Source organism: Taudactylus pleione, unplaced genomic scaffold, assembly GCF_031769625.1.
Source record: "Taudactylus pleione unplaced genomic scaffold, aTauple2 ptg000438l, whole genome shotgun sequence".
NCBI classification, from domain to species: domain Eukaryota; kingdom Metazoa; phylum Chordata; class Amphibia; order Anura; family Myobatrachidae; genus Taudactylus; species Taudactylus pleione.
In genome coordinates, this window is record NW_028284840.1 from 1,137,213 (window position 1) to 1,162,373 (window position 25,161).

The following is a 25,161-nucleotide window of genomic DNA, read 5'->3' on the forward strand; positions in this document are numbered from 1 at the left end:
TAGGTTTAGGGTGTGGAGAGGGGGAGGCTAGGTTTAGGCACTGGGGGGGAGGATAGGTGTAGGCACAGAGGAAGGAGGGTTAGGTTTAGGGTGCGGGGAGGGAGAGATTTGGTTTAGGCACTGGGGGAGGAGGATAGGTGTAGGCACGGAGGAGGGAGGGTTAGGTTTAGGGTGCGGGGAGGGAGAGATTAGGTTTAGGCACTGGGGAGGGAGTGTTAGGTTTAGGGTGCGGGGAGGGTTAGGTTTAGGGTGCGGGGAGGGAGAGATTAGGTTTAGGCACTGGTGAGGGAGTGTTAGGTTTAGGGTGCGGGGAGGGAGAGATTAGGTTTAGGCACTGGTGAGGGAGTGTTAGGTTTAGGGTGCGGGGAGGGAGAGATTAGGTTTAGGCACTGGGGGGGGGAATATAGGTGTAGGCACGGAGGAGGGAGGGTTAGGGTTAGTGCTACTATACTTATGTATGGGTGTCGGGATTCTCACTATCGGGATGCTGATACCCAACCTCTCTCACTTTGTGCCTGAATCTGTTTTTTTTTTTTTTTCTTTTTTTATTGTAGTCATTTACTGTTATTGTCTTGGTTTTAAATTGCCCTTGGTGGTTTTCTGGTGTATGCTAAGGAGAGTACGTAAAACCTTTATTCTAAGCTGAGTCAAGTAAAATAGCATAAAATTATTACACATTCATCTGTTTCCATTAGACAAATATAAAGGGGAAGAAGTAAGAATACAGCTATTGGGCTTGATTCTCAGTCACATGCAAAGAGGCCGCATCTAAGGACATTGCGGCAGCCAGATTTAGTGCAATATGCAAATGCAGCTAGCCGCATGGCTTCATGAGTATAGCCGCACCATTCACTGTATCTCCATCCGCAGCTGTAACCGTCATCTTACGCCTGCCCCATGCTGGATGCAAGAGATCCCTCTGTAAGAGGCCATACGCCGGCCTCCGGATAGCACGGAACTCTGGCTACACGCTCATGACACGCCCACATACGGTTCTCCTGCGTGAGTCCACAAGGATGACGCCCAGAAACCGGCGTTTCACAGAACCAGAACACCGGCCGTGGTCGTAGCTTCTGTCAAGGTGCGTATAAATAGTGCGGCGCATGAGCAGTTTGAAAATATCCGCTAGATGCGTACGTTTTTTGACATGAGCGTGTGACTGCGAATTAGGCCCCTCATGCGTATAAGCTGCAGATAAAGAGCTTTGGAGAAGGTAAGGAACCCATATAGTGATACAATACTATCACTGAACTGCTGGTGTAGGTAAGGAACCCGTATAGCGATACAATACTATCACTGAACTACTGCTGGTGTTGAAGGGATCAGAGATTGTTATCGCAATGCACAAGATGCACGTCTAGCCATATATTAATGTTACTGTACAGTTATACCCTACTCACATTCTAGTGCCACTTTGGATACCCACAGTAAATAAGAATGGCAGGGCATACCTCCCGTTTGGCGTGGCGTTATTACTCAGGCCGTCCTTCCTCACTGATTTTTCAAATTTTGTTAGTTCATTGTAAACCTCCTGGGAAAATACAAAATGTTTATAAACAAGTGCTTACAGTTTTCTCCATTCTATAACTAATGACAATACAAGAACATAAAGAGCGTATACAAGAACGTAAAGAGACAATAAAGAGATAAAGAGAACATAAAGAGACAATACAAGAACGTAAAGAGCTCACAATCCAGCACAATTGTACAGTACCGCCCTACTCTCCTGGGGGAGATCTCCCGCACTCCTGAGAGAGTAAATCATCCTTCAGGATCCTGTCTACATCCACAGTGCAATGGGCAGTCCGAGGGCTTGATGATGCGTTTCGCAGCGAATCAGTTCACCGTAAGTCCCCGCTGCCACAAATCACAGCCTTACACAGCAGGGGGCTGGTTTGATATGCGGAATGCAATACGGAAGAACATGGCTCCCAGAGTGGAGAACTTAAAAGTAAGTATGTACTGCAGCAGGAGCGGGGTATTATTTAGGCCTGTTAGTGTGGTTAGCTCATCACTACACACATAGGTTAATTGTGATCCTCTATCAAAGATATTCAGATCCAACCCTCAAGGCCCTGGTTTCAGGATTTATGAGTTAATGTATTTATCACAGACAAGACCTGCTAGGAGCACTCAGGCATGCTCTCTCTTATCTACTCTCCTGGAATGTCCAGGAGACTCCATGGACTTTTGGAAGAGTAGGTGACACTCCTGCATCCCTCCCACTTCCTACTGGACAGGGAGCATAGTGCCGCAAATCAAGGGCCCATGAGGAGGGTGAGGATAATATGATGTTATTCTATGAGAAATGCATCAATTTGGGCCAGCACCCTCTTCATAAACCCACAATTTGTGTCATTATGCCGTAATGGGGCAGAGCCTAATTACAAGAAACTCCCGGCCTCATAAGCGAACAGCTGCATCTCCCCCCCCGGCACTCTCTCAGAGGGAGAAAATAAATGTCAGCAATTATGACTTGTGGGGTACCAGACTACAATCTGATTGGTTTCGATCACATTATATCAGTGGTGGGGGAACAGGGGTAAATTACCCCACACGGGGTAAAAATTAAATTCCTGGGGGTAAAGGACGAACAGCCGGGCATGCATATGAATCATTCTATAATATAGAATGGATTCATATGCATGCCCGGCTGTGCCACAGGGAGGCTCTAAGCTGGACGCCCGCTGAGATGTTATTACCAGCGGGCGCCCGGCTCCTTCCCTGCAGCACTGCGTTTGAAGGAGGCTGGAGTTCTCTTCTGAACTTCAGCTTCCGCCTCTTTCCAAGTGCACTATGGGAGAGACTTCTTGACGTCTCTCCCATAGTTCCGAGGAGCAGCCGGGCGGACAGGACGGCAGCGGATGCAGGAGCGGGGATTAAGGTAAGTGTGTTTTTATTTTTTTTGTACAAGCAGCACTACAGAGGCATTATATGGGGGCACTACTACAGGGGCAATATATGGGGGCACTACTACAGGGGCACTATATGGGGCACTACTACAGGGGCACTACTACAGGGGCATAACTATGGGGGCACAACTACAGGGGCATAACTATGGGGGCACTACTACAGGGGCATAACTATGGGGGCATTACTACAGGGGCACAACTACAGGGGCATAACTATGGGGGCACTACTACAGGGGCATTATATGGGGGCACTACTACAGGGGCATTATATGGGGGCACTACTACAGGGGCACTATATGAGGCACTACTACAGGGGCATAACTATGGGGGCACTACTACAGGGGCACTACTACAGAGGCATAACTATGGGGCACTACTACAGGGGCATTATATGGGGGCATTACTACAGGGGCATAACTATGGGGGCACAACTACAGGGGCACTACTACAAGGGCATTATATGGGGGCACTACTACAGGGGCACTATATGGGGCACTACTACAGGGGCACTACTACAGGGGCATTATATGGGGGCACTACTACAGGGGCATTATATGGGGGCACTACTACAGGGGCACAACTATGGGGGCACAACTACAGGGGCACTACTACAGGGGCATTATATGGGGGCACTACTACAGGGGCATAACTATGGGGGCACAACTACAGGGGCAATACTACAGGGGCATTATATGGGGGCACTACTACAGGGGCATAACTATGGGGGCACAACTACAGGGGCATAACTATGGGGGCACTACTACAGGGGCATTATATGGGGGCACTACTACAGGGGCATAACTATGGGGGCACAACTACAGGGGCATAACTATGGGGGCACTACTACAAGGGCATTATATGGGGGCACTACTACAGGGGCATAACTATGGGGGCACTACTACAGGGTACATTATATGGGGGCACTACTACAGGGGCATTATATGGGGGCACTACTACAAGGGCATAACTATGGGGGCACAACTACAGGGGCATAACTATGGGGGCACTACTACAGGGGCATTATATAGGGGCACTACTACAGGGGCATACCTATGGGGGCACAACTACAGGGGCATAACTATGGGGCACTACTACAGGGGCATTATATAGGGGCACTACTACAGGGGCATAACTATGGGGGCACTACTACAGGGGCATAACTATGGGGGCACAACTACAGGGGTATAACTATGGGGGCACTACTACAGGGGTATTATATGGGGCACTACTACAGGGGCATAACTATGGGGGCATAACTATGGGGGCACAACTACAGGGGCATTATATGGGGGCACTACTACAGGGGCATAACTATGGGGGCACTACTACAGGGTACATTATATGGGGGCACTACTACAGGGGCACTACTACAGGGGCATAACTATGGGAGCGCAACTACAGGGGCATAACTATGGGGGCACTACTACAGGGACATTATATGGGGGCACTACTACAGGGGCATTATATAGGGGCACTACTACAGGGGCACAACTATGGGGGCACAACTACAGGGGCACTACTACAAGGGCATTATATGGGGGCACTACTACAGGGGCATAACTATGGGGGCACTACTACAGGGTACATTATATGGGGGCACTACTACAGGGGCATTATAAGGGGGCACTACTACAGGGGCATAACTATGGGGGCACAACTACAGGGGCATAACTATGGGGGCACTACTACAGGGGCATTATATAGGGGCACTACTACAGGGGCACTACTACAGGGGCATAACTATGGGGGCACTACTACAGGGGCATTATATGGGGGCACTACTACAGGGGCATAACTATGGGGGCACTACTACAGGGTACATTATATGGGGGCACTACTACAGGGGCATTATATGGGGGCACTACTACAAGGGCATAACTATGGGGGCACAACTACAGGGGCATAACTATGGGGGCACTACTACAGGGGCATTATATAGGGGCACTACTACAGGGGCATAACTATGGGGGCACAACTACAGGGGCATAACTATGGGGCACTACTACAGGGGCATTATATAGGGGCACTACTACAGGGGCATAACTATGGGGGCACTACTACAGGGGCATTATATGGGGGCACTACTACAGGGGCATAACTATGGGGGCACAACTACAGGGGCATAACTATGGGGGCACTACCACAGGGGCATTATATGGGGGCACTACTACAGGGGCATAACTATGGGGGCACAACTACAGGGGCATAACTATGGGGGCACTACTACAGGGTACATTATATGGGGGCACTACTACAGGGGCATTATATGGGGGCACTACTACAGGGGCATAACTATGGGGGCGCAACTACAGGGGCATAACTATGGGGGCACTACTACAGGGGCATTATATAGGGGCACTACTACAGGGGCACAACTACAGGGGCATAACTATGGGGGCACTACTACAAGGGCATTATATGGGGGCACTACTACAGGGGCATAACTATGGGGGCACTACTACAGGGTACATTATATGGGGGCACTACTACAGGGGCATTATATGGGGGCACTACTACAGGGGCATAACTATGGGGGCACAACTACAGGGGCATAACTATGGGGGCACTACTACAGGGGCATTATATAGGGGCACTACTACAGGGGCATAACTATGGGGGCACTACTACAGCGGCATAACTATGGGGGCACAACTACAGGGGCATAACTATGGGGGCACTACTACAGGGGCATTATATGGGGGCACTACTACAGGGGCATAACTATGGGGGCACAACTACAGGGGCATAACTATGGGGGCACTACTACAGGGGCATTATATGGGGGCACTACTACAGGGGCATAACTATGGGGGCACAACTACAGGGGCATAACTATGGGGGCACTACTACAAGGGCATTATATGGGGGCACTACTACAGGGGCATAACTATGGGGGCACTACTACAGGGTACATTATATGGGGGCACTACTACAGGGGCATTATATGGGGGCACTACAGGGGCATAACTATGGGGGCACAACTACAGGGGCATAACTATGGGGGCACTACTACAGGGACATTATATGGGGGCACTACTACAGGGGCATTATATAGGGGCACTACTACAGGGGCATAACTATGGGGGCACTACTACAGAGGCATAACTATGGGGGCACAACTACAGGGCATAACTATGGGGGCACTACTACAAGGGCATTATATGGGGGCACTACTACAGGGGCATAACTATGGGGGCACTACTACAGGGTACATTATATGGGGGCACTACTACAGGGGCATAACTATATGATTTCCTTCCTTTCAAATCAAGGGGGTAACGTTGGCGTATCTAAATATAGTTTGGGGTAAAAGGTAAAAAAGTTCCCTGACCCCTGCATTATATGAAGTGTCATGGTCATTTTCGGGTCACACGTGCTGTGATATTGGGCCAGCTGTGACCTGCATAACACACATCACAGATGATTTACACAAAGTAGTCACAAAGTCAGTGTGGCACAGTGACTGTCCCATGTGAGGAAGAGGTTAAACTCCTGGAAATTAGGTATATTCACAGCCTGCTAGTTGAATTGTGTTTGGTATGTGATGGACTAAGGACCTACTGTACATCTGTGCAGCTCCATGTGGCATGATGTAATCCCACTATTCTATGATATTACTATGCTGTTATACTACTATGATGCAATACTATTAAGCCACAATACTGCCAAGCAGATGCTGTATCACTGCCTTGTTACTGCTGAAACACTGCTGTGCTGCTGTGACTAATAAAGTGCCAGACTATTTATTTATGACTGTGTGAAGACCTTACATGATACTACCCTGCCACTGTCAGGCGAATGTGTCAAACACAAGTTTATTACAAAGATTATTGCTGTGGGCGCAGGGGTTAGATTATTGGGGTGGCTATTTATCTAACGACATGATGGCGGTAGCATCTAAATTCACTGGGCAGATAGCATATACTATGCCTGACACACCATGCAATGTATAACAGGTTTACTTCTTCTAGTTCATACAGCTGCGGAGCCATTACTGTCTTTTTGTTATATAACATGTAATAATAATAATAATATAATCCTAACACATACATAAGATGATAGGTCATTTGTATCGTAAATAAAAACATCTGATATTATACTAACTTCTGCTTCTTTCTTCTTTTTTAGAATCTTTTGTGCCTCGATGGCCTTTAAGGTGCGGTTCTGTGGCGGTTTAGGAATCCGCACGATTGCTGCCTGAATTCTGGCCATTAATTCACTTTGTTTTCTTCTCGCGTGACGAAGCTGAGAAAATAAAAGTAATGAAAGTTACAATGGATCATGATATAAAATCAGTATATCTATTGAATGGCCTTTCATGTTAAATAAAGAGATGTCCTATGACTATAACTTAAAAAATGACTGCATTTGCGACACAGCATGCAACTGCTGGTAAAGCTCATACTATATGACATCATACAACAGCTGGTAAAGCTCATACAATATGACATCATACAACAGCTGGTAAAGCTCATACAATATGACATCATACAACAGCTGGTAGAGCTCATACTATATTACATCATACAACAGCTGGTAGAGCTCATACTATATGACATCATACAACTGCTGGTAAAGCTCATACTATATTACATCATACAACAGCTGGTAGAGCTCATACTATATTACATCATACAACAGCTGGTAGAGCTATAACTTTATAACATCATACAACAGCTGGTAGAGCTCATACTATATTACATCATACAACAGCTGGTAAAGCTCATACTATATGACATCATACAACAGCTGGTAAAGCTCATACTATATGACATCATACAACAGCTGGTAAAGCTCATACAATATGACATCATACAACAGCTGGTAGAGCTCATACTATATTACATCATACAACAGCTGGTAAAGCTCATACTATATGACATCATACAACAGCTGGTAAAGCTCATACAATATGACATCATACAACAGCTGGTAAAGCTCATACAATATGACATCATACAACAGCTGGTAGAGCTCATACTATATTACATCATACAACAGCTGGTAGAGCTCATACTATATGACATCATACAACTGCTGGTAAAGCTCATACTATATTACATCATACAACAGCTGGTAGAGCTCATACTATATTACATCATACAACAGCTGGTAGAGCTATAACTTTATAACATCATACAACAGCTGGTAGAGCTATAACTTTATAACATCATACAACAGCTGGTAGAGCTCATACTATATTACATCATACAACAGCTGGTAAAGCTCATACTATATGACATCATACAACAGCTGGTAAAGCTCATACAATATGACATCATACAACAGCTGGTAAAGCTCATACAATATGACATCATACAACAGCTGGTAGAGCTCATACTATATTACATCATACAACAGCTGGTAGAGCTCATACTATATGACATCATACAACTGCTGGTAAAGCTCATACTATATTACATCATACAACAGCTGGTAGAGCTCATACTATATTACATCATACAACAGCTGGTAGAGCTATAACTTTATAACATCATACAACAGCTGGTAGAGCTATAACTTTATAACATCATACAACAGCTGGTAGAGCTCATACTATATTACATCATACAACAGCTGGTAAAGCTCATACTATATGACATCATACAACAGCTGGTAAAGCTCATACAATATGACATCATACAATAGCTGGTAAAGCTCATACAATATGACATCATACAACAGCTGGTAGAGCTCATACTATATTACATCATACAACAGCTGGTAGAGCTCATACTATATGACATCATACAACTGCTGGTAAAGCTCATACTATATTACATCATACAACAGCTGGTAGAGCTCATACTATATTACATCATACAACAGCTGGTAGAGCTATAACTTTATAACATCATACAACAGCTGGTAGAGCTATAACTTTATAACATCATACAACAGCTGGTAGAGCTCATACTATATTACATCATACAACAGCTGGTAAAGCTCATACTATATGACATCATACAACAGCTGGTAAAGCTCATACTATATGACATCATACAACAGCTGGTAAAGCTCATACAATATGACATCATACAACAGCTGGTAGAGCTCATACTATATTACATCATACAACAGCTGGTAAAGCTCATACTATATGACATCATACAACAGCTGGTAAAGCTCATACTATATGACATCATACAACAGCTGGTAAAGCTCATACAATATGACATCATACAACAGCTGGTAGAGCTCATACTATATTACATCATACAACAGCTGGTAGAGCTCATACTATATGACATCATACAACTGCTGGTAAAGCTCATACTATATTACATCATACAACAGCTGGTAGAGCTCATACTATATTACATCATACAACAGCTGGTAGAGCTATAACTTTATAACATCATACAACAGCTGGTAGAGCTATAACTTTATAACATCATACAACAGCTGGTAGAGCTCATACTATATTACATCATACAACAGCTGGTAAAGCTCATACTATATGACATCATACAACAGCTGGTAAAGCTCATACTATATGACATCATACAACAGCTGGTAAAGCTCATACAATATGACATCATACAACAGCTGGTAGAGCTCATACTATATTACATCATACAACAGCTGGTAGAGCTCATACTATATGACATCATACAACTGCTGGTAAAGCTCATACTATATTACATCATACAACAGCTGGTAGAGCTCATACTATATTACATCATACAACAGCTGGTAGAGCTATAACTTTATAACATCATACAACAGCTGGTAGAGCTATAACTTTATAACATCATACAACAGCTGGTAGAGCTCATACTATATTACATCATACAACAGCTGGTAAAGCTCATACTATATGACATCATACAACAGCTGGTAAAGCTCATACTATATGACATCATACAACTGCTGGTAAAGCTCATACTATATGACATCATACAACAGCTGGTAAAGCTCATACTATATGACATCATACAACAGCTGGTAAAGCTCATACTATATGACATCATACAACTGCTGGTAAAGCTCATACTATATGACATCATACAACAGCTGGTAAAGCTCATACTCTATGACATCATACAAAAGCTGGTAGAGCTCATACTATATTACATCATACAACAGCTGGTAAAGCTCATACTATATGACATCATACAACAGCTGCTAAAGCTCATACTCTATGACATCATACAACTGCTGGTAAAGCTCATACTATATGACATCATACAACAGCTGGTAAAGCTCATACTCTATGACATCATACAAAAGCTGGTAGAGCTCATACTTTATAACATCATACAACAGCTGGTAGAGCTCATACTATATGACATCATACAACAGCTGGTAGAGCTCATACTATATGACATCATATAACAGCTGGTAAAGCTCATACTATATGACATCATACAACTGCTGGTAAAGCTCATACTATATGACATCATACAACTGCTGGTAAAGCTCATACTATATGACATCATACAACAGCTGGTAAAGCTCATACTCTATGACATCATACAAAAGCTGGTAGAGCTCATACTTTATAACATCATACAACAGCTGGTAGAGCTCATACTATATGACATCATACAACAGCTGGTAGAGCTCATACTATATGACATCATATAACAGCTGGTAAAGCTCATACTATATGACATCATACAACTGCTGGTAAAGCTCATACTATATGACATCATACAACAGCTGGTAGAGCTCATACTATATGACATCACACAACAGCTGGTAAAGCTATAACTCTATGACATCATACCACAGCTGGTAGAGCTCATACAACAGCTGGTACAGCTCATACTCTATGACATCATACAACAGCTGGTAGAGCTATTACTCTATGACAGTGGTCAGGGAACAGGGGTAAATTATCCCACATGGGGTAAAAATTTCATTCCTGGGGGTAATGGACGGACAGCCGGGCATGCATAAGAATCATTCTATAATATAGATGGCAGGTAATGGCAATGTGGAGCCGAGGTCATACATTGTGCGAACACTGGAGATGAAAGCTCTCAAGCTAGAAGAAGAAGTGCTGAAACTATCATATGCATGCCCGGCTGTGCCGCAGGGAGGCTCTAAGCCGGACGCCCGCTGAGATGTTATTACCAGCGGGCGCCCGGCTCCTTCCCTGCAGTGCCGCGCTAGCCGGAGGCTGGAGTTCTCTTCTGATCTCCAGCTTCTGGTTCTCTCCATGTGCACTATGGGAGAGATGTCATGACGAGGTAGATGGGGGCCTCACATCAGGTGCACTGAATAGGTGGTGAAAAAAATGCAGAATTGGGGTTTTGGGGTGCAGAATAAAAATAAATAGCCTGCAGCCTTGGGAATGTCCCCTTAATGTAATCTGTGTAAAAAAAATGTAAAAAAATTCCTCAGGACACCCCAAAAAAGGTACTTTCATTTTGGGGGTGAACTTAAACTTAAAAACTAGTGAAATAGCCTCAGGGGGGGTCCCCATGTATGCGGCAGGTGTTTTCTAGAATGCGGGTGGTTGCGGAAGGTGGATTTTTGAAGAATTTAAAACAAATCATTTTAGGGACTCGAGAAACATATGCTTGCACTCATTTTCATGTACCTCAAATTTGATGGGACTAGTTCTTTTTCCCCCCCAAAAAAGATAAATGCTATTCTTCATCACAGGCGCATTTATGCACCTGTCGCGGCTAATTAAAAACCCTGATAACCTTCAGCAGACCAAATCGGTGGTACCCATAGTGATCCCCCATGTCAGACCATCTTTTGGGGGGTGACAGGCTGATTTCCCCTAAAGTGACAGGACTTTACGATACTTACCTTTCCGCCAGATCCCGTTTTTGCTGATTCCTAATTGAATACGGGGATAAGCGGGCGCGCGCCCGATACTTTATCCCTCGAAAAACCTGCGATGATAGCGAAAAGTCCGACCTCAGACTTTTCGCCTCAAATTGAATATGGCCCCATAACTCCATAGAGCTTATAACGTACTTTATCCACAACAGAGGATTTATAATAGACTTCAGTATATAAGGACTACTTATACTCTAATTCAGCATAGAACAGGAGTCCGGCTGTTACTGTACTAGATTATATAACTCCTGGAGAGTCGTAGAGTTTACACTGTACTCTGCCACACAGGTGACGTGTAGACTGTGGGCCTGATTCAGCAGCGGCTGCAAATGTAATCGCTTATGGATCGCAGTTGCTAAAATATGCTAATGTTTGCCAAGGCACATTTGGCATGAAGATGCCCACTGCTGCCTTCTCATATCCGTCTCATGCTCCTGCGTAAACATCGGTACCATCGACGCACCTCAAGCAGTCACGCAGCATGTACAGCAGGTCTGACCAGTCTCAAATACTGAGTCTCTACTCACACAGAGAGAGCTCTCATGCTACGAATGCAATCGCAATGGCTAATTTATAACAGACACCCTTGCATTTACTTATCCCCCCCATTACCACCCCCAAACCCTGACCACATGACAATGCAATCGCGACATGTGAGCAGTGCAACTTACATGCATGCGCAATGGTAAATAATCGCTCGAACTGCGTAAACACGGGTATTGCGTCCGCTGCTGAATCTCACCCTGTATTTCAGTGTAGAACAGCTAGTAGAGAGTATATCGGACTTCTGAGAACTGTATAAGGCTCGACATCACCTTTCTAACATATGGTACCTTTTCTATATCCTGCAGTCTTAGTTCCTGCTGTATCATTTGGATTTTCCTTAGCTCATCATTCTGGATTTGGGAAATCTTTTCATCCATCTCTTTGGCTTTCAGATCAAATTGTTCTGTCACTTGCTGCAGATTTATGTGGCTCTGGCGTGGGACCAATGTCTTTATTCGCTGTAAAAGTGACAGGCAATGTATAATATATTACAGCTCTTAAGTGACAACAATACCTGACCTGTTAGTGGTAAGACAGCCAAGATCGTTTTATAGCTGCCACATAAGGGGACACACAGCCCCTTTCGTTTTTTACAAATGTGCCTACATGTTCGCCCTCGGGAAACATTTGGTGCACACACTCTTCCAGGATTGGTAAGTACATCAATGGCAATACTGTGTGTAAAAAAATGGCCATGCATAGGCGTAGCTACCTTAGGTGCATGGGGCTGCGGCTGCTATGGGGCCTCCCCATGTACCTACTGTGCACCTACGCTGCCAGGCCAGCTATGCACTCATCACTTGAGTTCCGTGGTCATCCTCCTTCAGCAGTGTGCTGCGCAGGGCATGCACATCTGCTCTCCCGCTTGGCTCCGTCTCCTTCTCAAATCACTGACTGTTGATGGAAGGAGGCGTGGCTGTGATCCGGAGATGTCCCAGCAGGCTCAGTATGGCCACGCCTCCTCCCAGCATCAGTCATACCCCTTTCAGACAGAAATCCAGATTACCGGGTTAAACATTTCAACCCGGTAATTTGGTGATTTACACGGGACCTTTTTCTGTCAGAAAGGGTCATCCCGGGTCTAAATTCCCGGGACTTCGCCTCAGGAATTTACCAGGGTCGGAGACAAGGGAATTTAGTCCCGGGTTGACAATTTCAGACAGAAGAAATACCCGTGTAAATCAGCAAATTACCTGGTTGAATTTTTTGACCCGGTAATTTGCTCTTCTGTCTGAAGGGGGTACAGTCAGAGAATGGCAAAACAACCCGGTACGCAAAAGTCGGGAAAAATCCAGGTTTTTTGCCATTTTCTGTCTGAAAGTGGTATCAGAGAGGTGAGACGGAGGCGGCCGGGAGAGCAGATGTGCCTGCCCTGCGCAGCACATTGCTGAAAGAGTGGTCCACCATGGTGCTCAAGAGGTGAGTGGGTGAGGTGGGAAGGGGACATTTGGCTATGGGGCCCCCTTAGGTCTAGTCACGCTCCTGTAACCATCTAATGGTGGAAAATATTACACTGTCACTTTACAACGATTTTAGGATCACCCCTCAGTTAATCTCAACTTTCCATGAAGTTTCTATAATAAATATGGCACAGAGGAGTTTCATGTTTATATTAAATGAACTAAGGGCCTAATTCAGAGATTTATGTAAATTCGATAATTATGTAAATCTATGATGTTTGCAGATGTGCAGATTTGTTTCTGCGACGTTGATCGCAGGGCCCCAAAACCGCAGCATGACTGACATGCTGCTGGTGTTTGGGGGTGGTGACAGGGAGCATTCCAGAAAATGGCGGGGTGTCAGCCCCGTTCTCTGGAACTACCAAAGTCAGCTTGATTTTCAGGCACTAAGATCCATGTTATTACGTTATGTACAAATAGACCAGCAGAAGTTGGCAAATAATCACAATATTTCCTAAGACAACTATTTGGCTACACTAGCACCTCACATCTCTATAGATTTCAGTTCCGATGCTTTGAAGCTTTGCAGGGGCCGCTGCTCTTAATGTCTCCAAAGCTACGCCCGTCAGCCCAGCCTTCTTCTTCTTCTGCAGTGCGATGTACAGCTGGTACAGCAGCCTAGTGGCAGCTCCGTGCTGCTCGCACATAATATTCTGGGCCACATTCTGGTCAAAAGGGATGCCCAAGAGTTGTAGGGTTGGCTCCACTCGAGTAAAGTTATTCAGTTTGGAGTTGGACACCCTGTACAGGAATGGAAATATAATACATTAGACTTTCTGTACATACATAATATTCATGAATGGATAAGTTGCAGAAGGACACATTTATGTAGTAGAAGAAGATGAACATAGAGGTACATTGTTCCAAGTTGACGCAAAACCTACTGAACAGAAATTCATAAAAACTGCATCATTGTGTAGTGGAATCTCCTAGAAATAACCTGCACTTTGTTTCATCTCAATCTGTCAAGTTAAAGCTGAGCAATAACAAAAACAACATTTATTGACATAATCAATGCAAGAGATACAAATGTGTCCTTGCTCACCATTACTTCAGTTGTGCCAAACAGTCCCTCTCGGCGCACCAGGTATACAAGAGTCACATATCAAACTAATCAGCACAATCTCTTGGTGAGTCCTAGTCGCATCGCATTGCGACTTAAATGCATTTTCGGCAAAATAAAAGACGCAGACGCTAGCAGAGTTGCACGGAACTTGGCGGCTCACTTACGGGTGGTAAGTCGTGTTGCATGGCATATTGATGATAGATGTAAGAGGACACATCTATAGGTGTGGCACCATGCACGCGGAAAGTAAGGGGTGATGGGAGAGGTGTTTTGGGCCAGTGTTCACTCGAATAGCAGTCTGTGCACAGTGCACACAGTGACACTGGTGTGAGTGGTGGGTGACTAGGATAAGGTTATGTAGCAGTCTGTGCACAGGGCACACAGTGACATTGGTGTGAGTGGTGGGTGAATAGGATAAGGCTACATAGCAGTCTGTGCACAGGGCACACAGTGACATTGGTGTGAGGGGTGGGTGAATAGGACAGGCTACATAGCAGTCTGTGCACAGGACACACAGTGACATTGGTGTGAGTGGTGGGTGAATAGGACAAGGCTACATAGCAGTCTGTACACAGGGCACACAGTGACATTGGTGTGAGTGGTGGGTGACTAGCATAAGGTTATATAGCAGTCTGTGCACAGGGCACACAGTGACACTGGTGTGAGAGGAGGGTGACTAGGATAGGCTACATAGCATTCTGTGCACAGGGCACACAGTGACATTGGTGGGTGAATAGGATAAGGCTACATAGCAGTCTGTGCACAGGGCACACAGTGACATTGGTGTGAGTGGTGGGTGAATAGGAGAGTTACATAGCAGTCTGTGCACAGGGCACTCAGTGACATTGGTGGGTGAATAGGATAAGGCTACATAGCAGTCTGTGCACAGGGCACACAGTGACATTGGTGTGAGTTGTGGGTGAATAGGATAGGCTACATAGCAGTCTGTGCACAGGGCACACAGTGACATTGGTGGGTGAATAGGATAAGGCTACATAGCAGTCTGTGCACAGGGCACACAGTGACATTGGTGTGAGTGGTGGGTGAATAGGAGAGTTACATAGCAGTCTGTGCACAGGACACACAGTGACATTGGTGTGAGTGGTGGGTGAATAGGATAAGGCTACATAGCAGTCTGTGCACAGGGCACACAGTGACATTGGTGTGAGTGGTGGGTGAAGGCGCTGCTGCCACCAGTCTGTATAGCACTGCTGGTCACATGGGCCACTCCCGCGACAGGACTCCTATGCAAAGCAATACAACTCAAATAAAAAAAAATGTTTGCAGAAGCGACTTCATTGTGGGCAAAGCCGTGGACAATAGATAGTCCTCTATAAAGCACTGACATATTACACAGAGCTGAACAATGATCATGACACAAACACGTTACGTACAAGGACATAAAAGAGAACCTAAATGTGGCCATGCCAAAATAAGCTTACAATCTAATGCCCGGTACACACTAGACCAGAGGTTCCCAAATTGTTTTGAACCACGGCCCCCTAGAGTATCAGAATTGTTTTCACGACACCCCTAAGCCATAGGTTTATTATTGAGAAATTCAGAAAAAAATGTAGTGAATTAGTAAAGTGAAATAAATTCTGCTACCCGTCATCCTCAGATTTAGTTATGTGGTGGGGGACAGGTTTGTGCTTCTGTTTGTCTACATATTTACATTACATTGACCATATGTAATTTGATTTGGTGCTGGACCACCAACCTGAGGCACCCCTGCAAGTGTCCCAAGGCACCCCAGGGTGCCACGGCACACAGTTTGGGAACCACGGCACTAGACGATGTCTAGTGTGTACCAACATCTTTCGCGATGGGACCTGGCAGAGTGCTGGCATCGGCTTGTGAATACACACTGACCAATGCCGGCAGTGACTGCGTGACCTAGGGGGTCATGCTGAATTCAGAAGCATGGCCCTTGCTAACGATGTTGCCCGACTGGCATCTCTGTGCAACTACTGGTTGTCCATCACTGTTGGAATGAGATAATGGAGGGCAGAGGCACAGAACATGAACCAGGCACTGTAGCAATCTTAACACAGTCAGTTCAAATTAACCATAACTGTCCATCACCATTTACCATGACTGAGCCTCCTTCCTCCTCTGTACCTAGAAGACGCTTTAGCATTCATGCGGCACTGTTACTATTGTCATCATTCACCAGTTTGCAGTAGTCACGGATGGTTGTGAACTTGGACACGCAGTAGAATCAGAAGTTAGTTTAAGAACAGTCTTCTGATACTGGAAGGACGCTGGCTTGAGAGGTGTACTGCTCATGAGTGGCCCGTTAAGATAGTGAGTGTCTCAGACAGCCGTTTACCCAGAAAGGCATGTGGGTACCGACTGTAGGTAACTGGATAGCCGGAGGGGACGTTGATGTCGGAGACTTTAGCAGGGATCCCAACTGGGAGCCAGAGCCAGGAGAAGCACTGCTGCACACGGAGGTAAACAATGGTAGCTGGATCCTGAAGCAAGCAGAGTCGTAATGGCAAACTGGAGTGGAAACACAGCAAAGGAGCACAGAGAACTAGCATCCAGCCAGAGCTGAGAATAATGTTGCACTGGCAATGAAAGGACTGCAGATCAGCCCTTAAATACCCGGAGGAAGTGCAGGATTGGTTGCTAGGACTCCCGGAATGTTCTGCCTGGATTGGCTGGAATGTGTCACATGCTGAAATCCAAGATGGCAGCCCCTATGTCACACTGCAGCACTGCCAAACCTGACCCAGACTCCCCACAAGCATTCAGGACAGTATGTCTCCGGAACCCCCTGGCATGCAGCGCAGATCTCCAAGAATTTTGTGGCACCCTTTAAATAATTAATTATAATACCAGTGGCAAACGTAGGATTTTAAAAGAGGGGTTTCCAATACTTGGCTACAAAACCAATGGCAAAAAATCTAACCACATACAGGCAGCACTCCTCGGGTACCCAATAATCCAAGCTTGTTAATCCATTACTGTACAACGTTTCAGATGAATTTATTACATATTTTGGCAAAGCCTTGACGAAATATGTAATAATTGCATTAACAAGCTTGGATTATTGAGTAGTGATTATTGAGTACCCGAGGAGCGCTGCCTGTATCTGATTGTATGATCAAGACTGAGCAGCCTGCACTACGGCTGTTGAACTTTATTTGGAGTGTCGGTCTACTTGACTATATTTATGTGGAGCTTTTCAGCTCCTCGATGAAATAAAAAAGGCGGCACTGCAAACATACACTGTAACATATACACGCACACACACACCCACTGACTAAGACACACACTGACAAAGCCTAAACGCACACACTGACACACACACTCACTGCACTGACAAAGCCTACACACACACTGATTAACACTACACACAAATACACACTGACACACACTCACTGCACTGACAAGGCCTACACACACACATACACACTGATAAACACTACACACACACATACACACAGATAAACACTACACACACACATACACACACTGATAAACACTACACACACTGACACACACAGTCACTGCACTGACAAGGCCTACACACACACACACACACACACACACACACACACACTGATAAACACTATACACACTGACAAAGCCAACACACACACTGACACAAACACACAAACAGCACTGTCAAAGCCTATACACACACATACACTGACAGACACACATACATACATACATACATACACACTGCACTGGCAAAGCCTATACACACACATACACACACACACACACACTGACACATACACACACACACAGACTGACAAAGCCTATACACACACACAGACTGACAAAGCCTTTACACATACACACACTGCACTGACAAAGCATAGTCACACACACATACACACTGACAAAGCCTAGTCACACACATACACACTGACAAAGCTGGCACACACACACACTGAAATACACACTGACACAAACACACCTCTCACTTGACACAAATTCAGTCATATAAGAACAGCGCTGGCATGACTTATTAAATATCGGCTCCCCCCACATGTATTAGATTACACCCACCTGCGGGAGAGAGCGCCGGTCACTGTCACTTAGGAGGATCTGAATCACGATCTCTCTCAGCCTCCCACAATGCGGTGCCCCCATGGGAATTGGAAACTGCCCGGGAGGAGCTGCGCGCTACTGCTGCAGCTCCCCCTACAGCCAGCTCAGCCAGGTACAGTTGCCGACTCACATAGATCGCTTTACAATATATATATATATATATATATATTGCTAAGCTGCGCTGCGATGTAGTGGCGGGCAGGGGGGTTTCTAGGTACTCGGAAACCCCCCCTGCGTGCGCGTATGAATACAACTAGAAAAGATCTGATCACAAGGAGATATAAGGAAACCAGATGCACAGTTGTCATATGAGTACCAATGATGCAGTACAGTGAGTTACTGAGTCCCTACTACACAAAGGGGAGATGCGCATGCACCGGTCAAATACCTTCCAGCGGCATCCGCAATACTTAAAAAAACTTTTTTATACACAATCCCTGGCTGTCGGAACTGGAGCTGTCACTGACCGTTCATACATCTGCCTGCACATAGCTCCCCTGTCATCCTGCTCGCTTCCCTGCATGTAATGCAGGGAAGCCATAACTGCAACACTTAATGTGCACAGTTGCCATTTTGCCCCCCATTGCCCCTTCATACATCTCCCCCATACTCTCTTAGCTTCTACTTGTACATTACGGCTCACTCTTTCAAATTCCTTACCCTTAGACCAGAGGAGAGAGAGAGATTCAGGACATTGGTGAGGAGACTCAGCCGCAGGTAGAATGGTATAATGTGTGGGGAGGTGAGGTTCAGGAGAGGAGGGTGACAGAGAATGTGTGAGAGGAAGAAAAACGATGCACAGATTCTGAGAGATAAAGTGCCAACCAACCAGCCCCTATCTGTCAATTTTCAACCACAGTTTGTACAATGACAGTTAGGAGCTGATTGGTTGGTACTTTATCTCTCACCATTTTATCTCTCTTCCAAGTTTTCATGAATACCCCCAGTCTAGTCGAGGATAGGGAGTGGAGCTGAGGGTGAGAGGAGGGTGATTAAGGTAAAGTAGCAGATTTATTGGTGGAAAAATATATCTGGATTTTGCTGTTTTAAAACACGCTAAGAAAATAAATTGATAGATCGGGCCCCATAACTGGGAAGTAATTGGAGATAAATGAAGAGATATAATGCTGACCTGCTTTGTGAGAACTGGTAGAAGTCATTTTGTAGTTGATTTTTGTATAAGACTTCACCAATGAGATATCCTGTGGCAAACTCCTTGGCAAAGCTCTTTGGTTCTGGAAATAAAGCAAAGGACAATATTTAGAAAACAGAGTAGTTTCGCTATTGCTGGTGGTCATTTCACAGCAAATTAATACACTTTACAAAAGAATATCTGAAAACATGGCACTGCAAAGAAGAATTCATACTAACCTATATCCTGGCGCTGGTCTCCGCAGCATCCCCGGGACTTGGCAAAACAAATAAACGAGTTTACTCGATCCACGCACTAGCTATCAGTATGTGTGTTGCCACACATACTCATAGCTCCCGAATGCCAGCTGCCGGACCATGCACGGAGCTCGCAGTCCCGAGAGCCAATCAGCGGCCCCGCTCACTGTAGAGCGGCCGCTGATTGGCTCTGGCAACTGACAGTTCCCACGTGGTGTGACTCGCTCTACTCTACTGGAGAAGAGGAAAGATTCATCAGGTAAAGGTAAGTATGTGTGAATGGGTAGGTGTGTGTAATAAAGTTATACTGGACACGGTGTGTGTTTTTTTTTTTAACTTTATTTTACAGTGAAGTTACAGTTGTTTCACAACTGCAAAATGGCAGGCATGCTGGCACTTGTAGTTCCACTGTAAAGTACAATAGTCTTACATTATTTGGCCCCCCCATTACCCCCATACCCACAGCTCCAGGGGTATATGGGGAAGAGCCCCGGGCTTCAGCGTAAGCCTGGGGTGCTCGGGAGGGGGGGACCCTTCTTTGGGGGGTCCCCGACTCCCCCGAGATCACCGGCTTGCCCTGACCGACTTGGGGTGCTAATGCTTTGGACCTGAAGCCCCGGTGATTGGGTCTCCAGGCTGTGGCATTACACCCCGGTCGGTTGGGTCTGGTGCTGGTCTTAAATATAGGGGGTACCCCACGTCTTTTTTGCCCCCTATATTTAAAACCAGCACTAGTCCCTGCAGCCTGGTATTGGTTTCTAAGATACGGTGGAACCCTACACATTTTGTTCCCCGTATTTTTAGAAACCACCACTTGCTGCCAAGCCTGGGGCTGGTTTGGCTTTTGGAGGGGAACCCTATGTCATTTTTTTTAAAACTTTTATCCCGTTTTTTTACAGGTAGAAACAACGGGAATTTTCAGAAAATATTCCAGGGGACACCCTAAAGATGTTTAGACATAGGGGATCACTATGGGTACCCCCATTATTATCTCTTGAAGGAAGTCGGGGTTTGTAATAGCCGCGGCAGGTGCATAAATGCGGCTTGGAAGAAAGTGCTGCAGAAGAGCATTTAGAAGATTTTTTGGGGAAAAATAACTATGCCCATCAGGTTTGGGGTACTTGAAAATGGGGGTCAGCATATTTTAAAGTTGCTAAAGTGAGTTGAAAAAAACGTGAAAAACCCACCTGCCGCAAGCAGCTGCAATGAAAAAAACACATGGGGCATACTTGGGAACCCCCCCAGAGTAAAGTTCGCTAGTTTTTAACTTTGTCACCCAAATTTTTTTTTTCACCCCCAAAATGAAAGTGATTTTTTGGGGTGTCCAAAAGTGTTTTTTAAAAAATTTTTTGACACAGATTACCTTTGGGGGACTATCTGAAGGCTGCACGGGGGGTCCCGCAATGTTGCAGCCCAAAACCCCAATTCTGCACTTTTTATCGCCTGCTATTCATAGGCGATACTTTTCCGCCTATTACATTGCGTTAACTTTCCGCCTAGGCGGAAAGTCTTTCAAATTGAATACGGATACCGATGAAAACTAAAACAGGCGATAATGACGTAATCGGCGGTAAATTACCGCGAATCCAGACTTAACGCCTCAAATTGAATACGGCCCTATGTGAGATCCATATGCAGAGCTGGCCACACACATAGCGATATTTTACACGATTTGGCCGATTTCGACAAATCGAAAGGAAATCGTGAGTCCCCACTCAGGATGCGATGCGCGTCCCCGCTGGTCGCACATCGCATCATCAGATCTGCCGTTCTGTAGAGCAGATCTGACAATCTAGGAGGCGATGCACTGTGAAAGTCTGACTGCAGGAGAGATCGTATGAAGATTGGACACCAAATTGTGTGCAGAGCTTCAAGGGAAATCGTACACAAATCGTACACATCGGCTGATCGTATGAAGATTTGACACCAAATCGTGTGCAGATCGTGTGCAGAGCTGCCGGGGAGAGTATCAAGGGAAATCGTACACATCGGCTGATCGTGAGAACATCGCTATACAGTATGTGTGGGCACCTTAACTCTGAATCAACCCCCCCCCTCCGGGACTATATACTATATATAAATATACTACTGCCATTTAAATCAAGTGTCTCAACTAGGTGAGCCTAGCTTTTCTGAGACTGTCTCCATTAGCACATATCGGGCCAAATGTAATAGGGTGAGAGTTTAGAAAATGTGAGAGAAAACTGTCACATTTTTAAACTCAGCCAATGTAATAAGAGTCACAGAACAGGAAACTCGCATGCTTTACAGACTCAAAAAACTCTCAAGATTTAAACCAGGGATGGGGAACCTCCGGCCCGCGGGCCGTATACGACCCGCAAGACCATTTCATCAGGCCCGGCCAGCTGTGGCTCTCTCCCCCACATGATCTGCAGGGCTGCTGGACTGGAGACAGTCACAGGAAATACATACTATATTTTCCTGTTACAGCCAGGCTATCAGTGGCCACTCAAGACTTCCCGCCTGCCAACCCACTGGCAGTTCAAGTGCCGTCATGCATAGTACTGGTGGCGCAGTGGGAGGCTCCATAAGCCTTCCCTACGATGCATGCAGTCACCCGGTGCCTTCCCCTTGCCATGTGACATTACACTGCGTGATGTCAGACAAGCGCCGGCGGCCGCACCATCATGCAAAAGTTGAGCTAAGCTCAGCTTCGTGATAGAGACCCGAGTGACTGAGCTGATTGGAGACGGATTGCAGCTGGTGATCGAGGAAGCAGTGTTCATGTCAGTGCCTCTAAAGCAGGAACGCTCCGCTTGTAAGTCCAATGCCACCGACCAAAGATTTTAATAATTGTTTTGTGATATATATTTATTGTAATAAGTATATACGTGTGTGTAAGTGTATGTACGTGTGTAAGTATATATATATATATATATATATATATATATAGTGTGTATCTATGTGTGTGTATGACAGAGAGGATGCAGTTAAGGCAGCTCAGTAACTATATAGGTGTAATGGGCTGGTGGGGATTTTGGGGGCGGCACCTGTCATCCTGTGTGTGTCCCTTAAGCTGGGTGCACACTGTGTCAACACAGACTATTCGCCGGCAAAAAAAGCGGCAGGTATGGCTCCCGACTGATGTTAGAAATATCTAAATGGCCCTTGGCAGAAAAAAGGTTCCCCACCCCTCATTTAAACTGTCATCCAGGTGTTTCCTGTATTGAAAAACAAGAGATATGGTAAGAACTTACCTTTGTTATCTCTGTTTCTACGAAGTCCATAGGGTCCACAGGGTTGACCTTGGGGTATAGCTGGATCTGGATCCACGGGCACCACGCAGTTAAAGCTTTGCTGCTCCCAGGATGCACTTGGGTCCGTCCTCCTCTATACCCCGCCCCGGCCACAGGCACCTCAGTTGGTAAGCAGCTAAGGCCGGAGGAGGAGACTAAACAGAGAGAAGGAGGACTGGAACACACAAGAAACCATACTCACAGAAATGGGAGACGGAAAACCGGTGACCAGCCACACAGCCCATTTGAAGCCAGGTGCGTCAGGGCGGGCGCCCTGTGGACCCTATGGACTTCGTAGAAACAGAGATAACAAAGGTAAGTTCTTACCATATCTCTTGTTTTCTACTTCAGGGTCCATAGGGGTCCACAGGGTTGACCTTGGGGATGTCCCAAAGCAGTTCAACTAAGGGCGGGGACGCTCCTGTGCTGAAAGGAGTACCCGGCGCCCAAATGATGCATCCTGAGAGGCGAAGGTGTCAAACGCATAAAACCTCAAAAACGTCTGAATTGAAGACCAAGTAGCCGCCTTACACAGCTGAACAGCGGAGGCGCCACGTCTAGCAGCCCAAGAGGGACCCACAGAACGAGTGGAATGAGCCTTAACAGAGGCTGGCACAGGTAAACCCTCCTGTGCATAAGCCTCACAAATAACTGAACGAAGCCAACGGGCTAACGTTTGCTTGTTGGCAGGCCAACCCCTCTTGTGAAAACCGAAGAGAACAAACAAAGAATCCGACTTCCTAACCGAAGCAGTCCGGTCCACGTAGATTCTAAGTGCCCGGACCACATCTAAGGAAGCCTCACCAGCGGAAAGATCAGGTGACTGAAAAGCTGGCACAACAAGTTCCTGATTAATGTGGAACTTTGAGACCACTTTGGGCAAAAACTCAGGACGAGTGCGGAGCACCGCCCTGTCCTGGTGAAAAATCAGAAAAGGGGAGCGACAGGAAAGCGCCCCCAATTCTGAAACCCTCCTGGCAGAAGCAATTGCCAGGAGAAAAATGGTCTTAAACGTCAGCCACTTGAGCTCCACCGACTCAAGCGGCTCAAAAGGAGGACCCTGCAAGACCCGCAGCACCACCGCCAAGTCCCACGGAGCCACCGGAGGCACGAAGGGAGGCTGGATCCTGAGAACACCTTGGAAAAAGGTGTGAACGTCTGGCAGTGTAGCAATCCGTCGCTGAAACCACACGGACAAAGCAGACACATGAACCTTCAGAGAGGCCAGGCGTAAGCCGAGGTCCAAACCCGATTGAAGAAATTCCAAGATTCTGGAAACCCGAAACACCTGCAGATCATAGTTTCTGGATTCACACCACTGAAAATAAGTGCGCCACACCCTGTGGTAAATCCGCGCGGAAGCAGGCTTGCGTGCCCTAAGCATGGTACCAATCACCGTACTGGAGAAACCCCTAGACCTCAAGACGGCTGTCTCAAGAGCCACGCCGTCAAAGACAGCTGACCCAGATCTGGGTAAAGGCAGGGCCCTTGAGACAACAGGTCCCGACTCTGAGGAAGAAGGTACGGAGCGTCGATGGAGAGGCACCTCAGATCGGAGTACCAAGGACGTCTGGGCCACGCCGGAGCCACCAGCACGAGCGTGCCGCCGTCCTGCTTGAATTTCCGCAGAACCCGAGGAAGTAAGGATATCGGAGGAA

At 46.0% G+C, this 25,161-nt stretch overlaps 1 protein-coding gene across 1 annotated transcript in view; it reads right to left on the bottom strand.

Annotated features, from left to right (window-relative positions):
- The window catches only part of SPEF2 (sperm flagellar and cilia associated 2), a 212,814-nt gene that overhangs the window by 155,077 nt on the left and 32,576 nt on the right, over positions 1-25,161 (bottom strand). The window contains exons 2-6 of the mRNA XM_088447783.1: positions 19,990-20,092; positions 14,209-14,461; positions 12,548-12,718; positions 7,017-7,157; positions 1,452-1,531 (exon numbers count right to left, since the gene is read on the bottom strand). Coding sequence (XP_088303909.1) covers positions 1,452-1,531; positions 7,017-7,157; positions 12,548-12,718; positions 14,209-14,461; positions 19,990-20,092 — 748 coding nt within the window. The remainder of the gene's footprint in view (positions 1-1,451; positions 1,532-7,016; positions 7,158-12,547; positions 12,719-14,208; positions 14,462-19,989; positions 20,093-25,161) is intronic.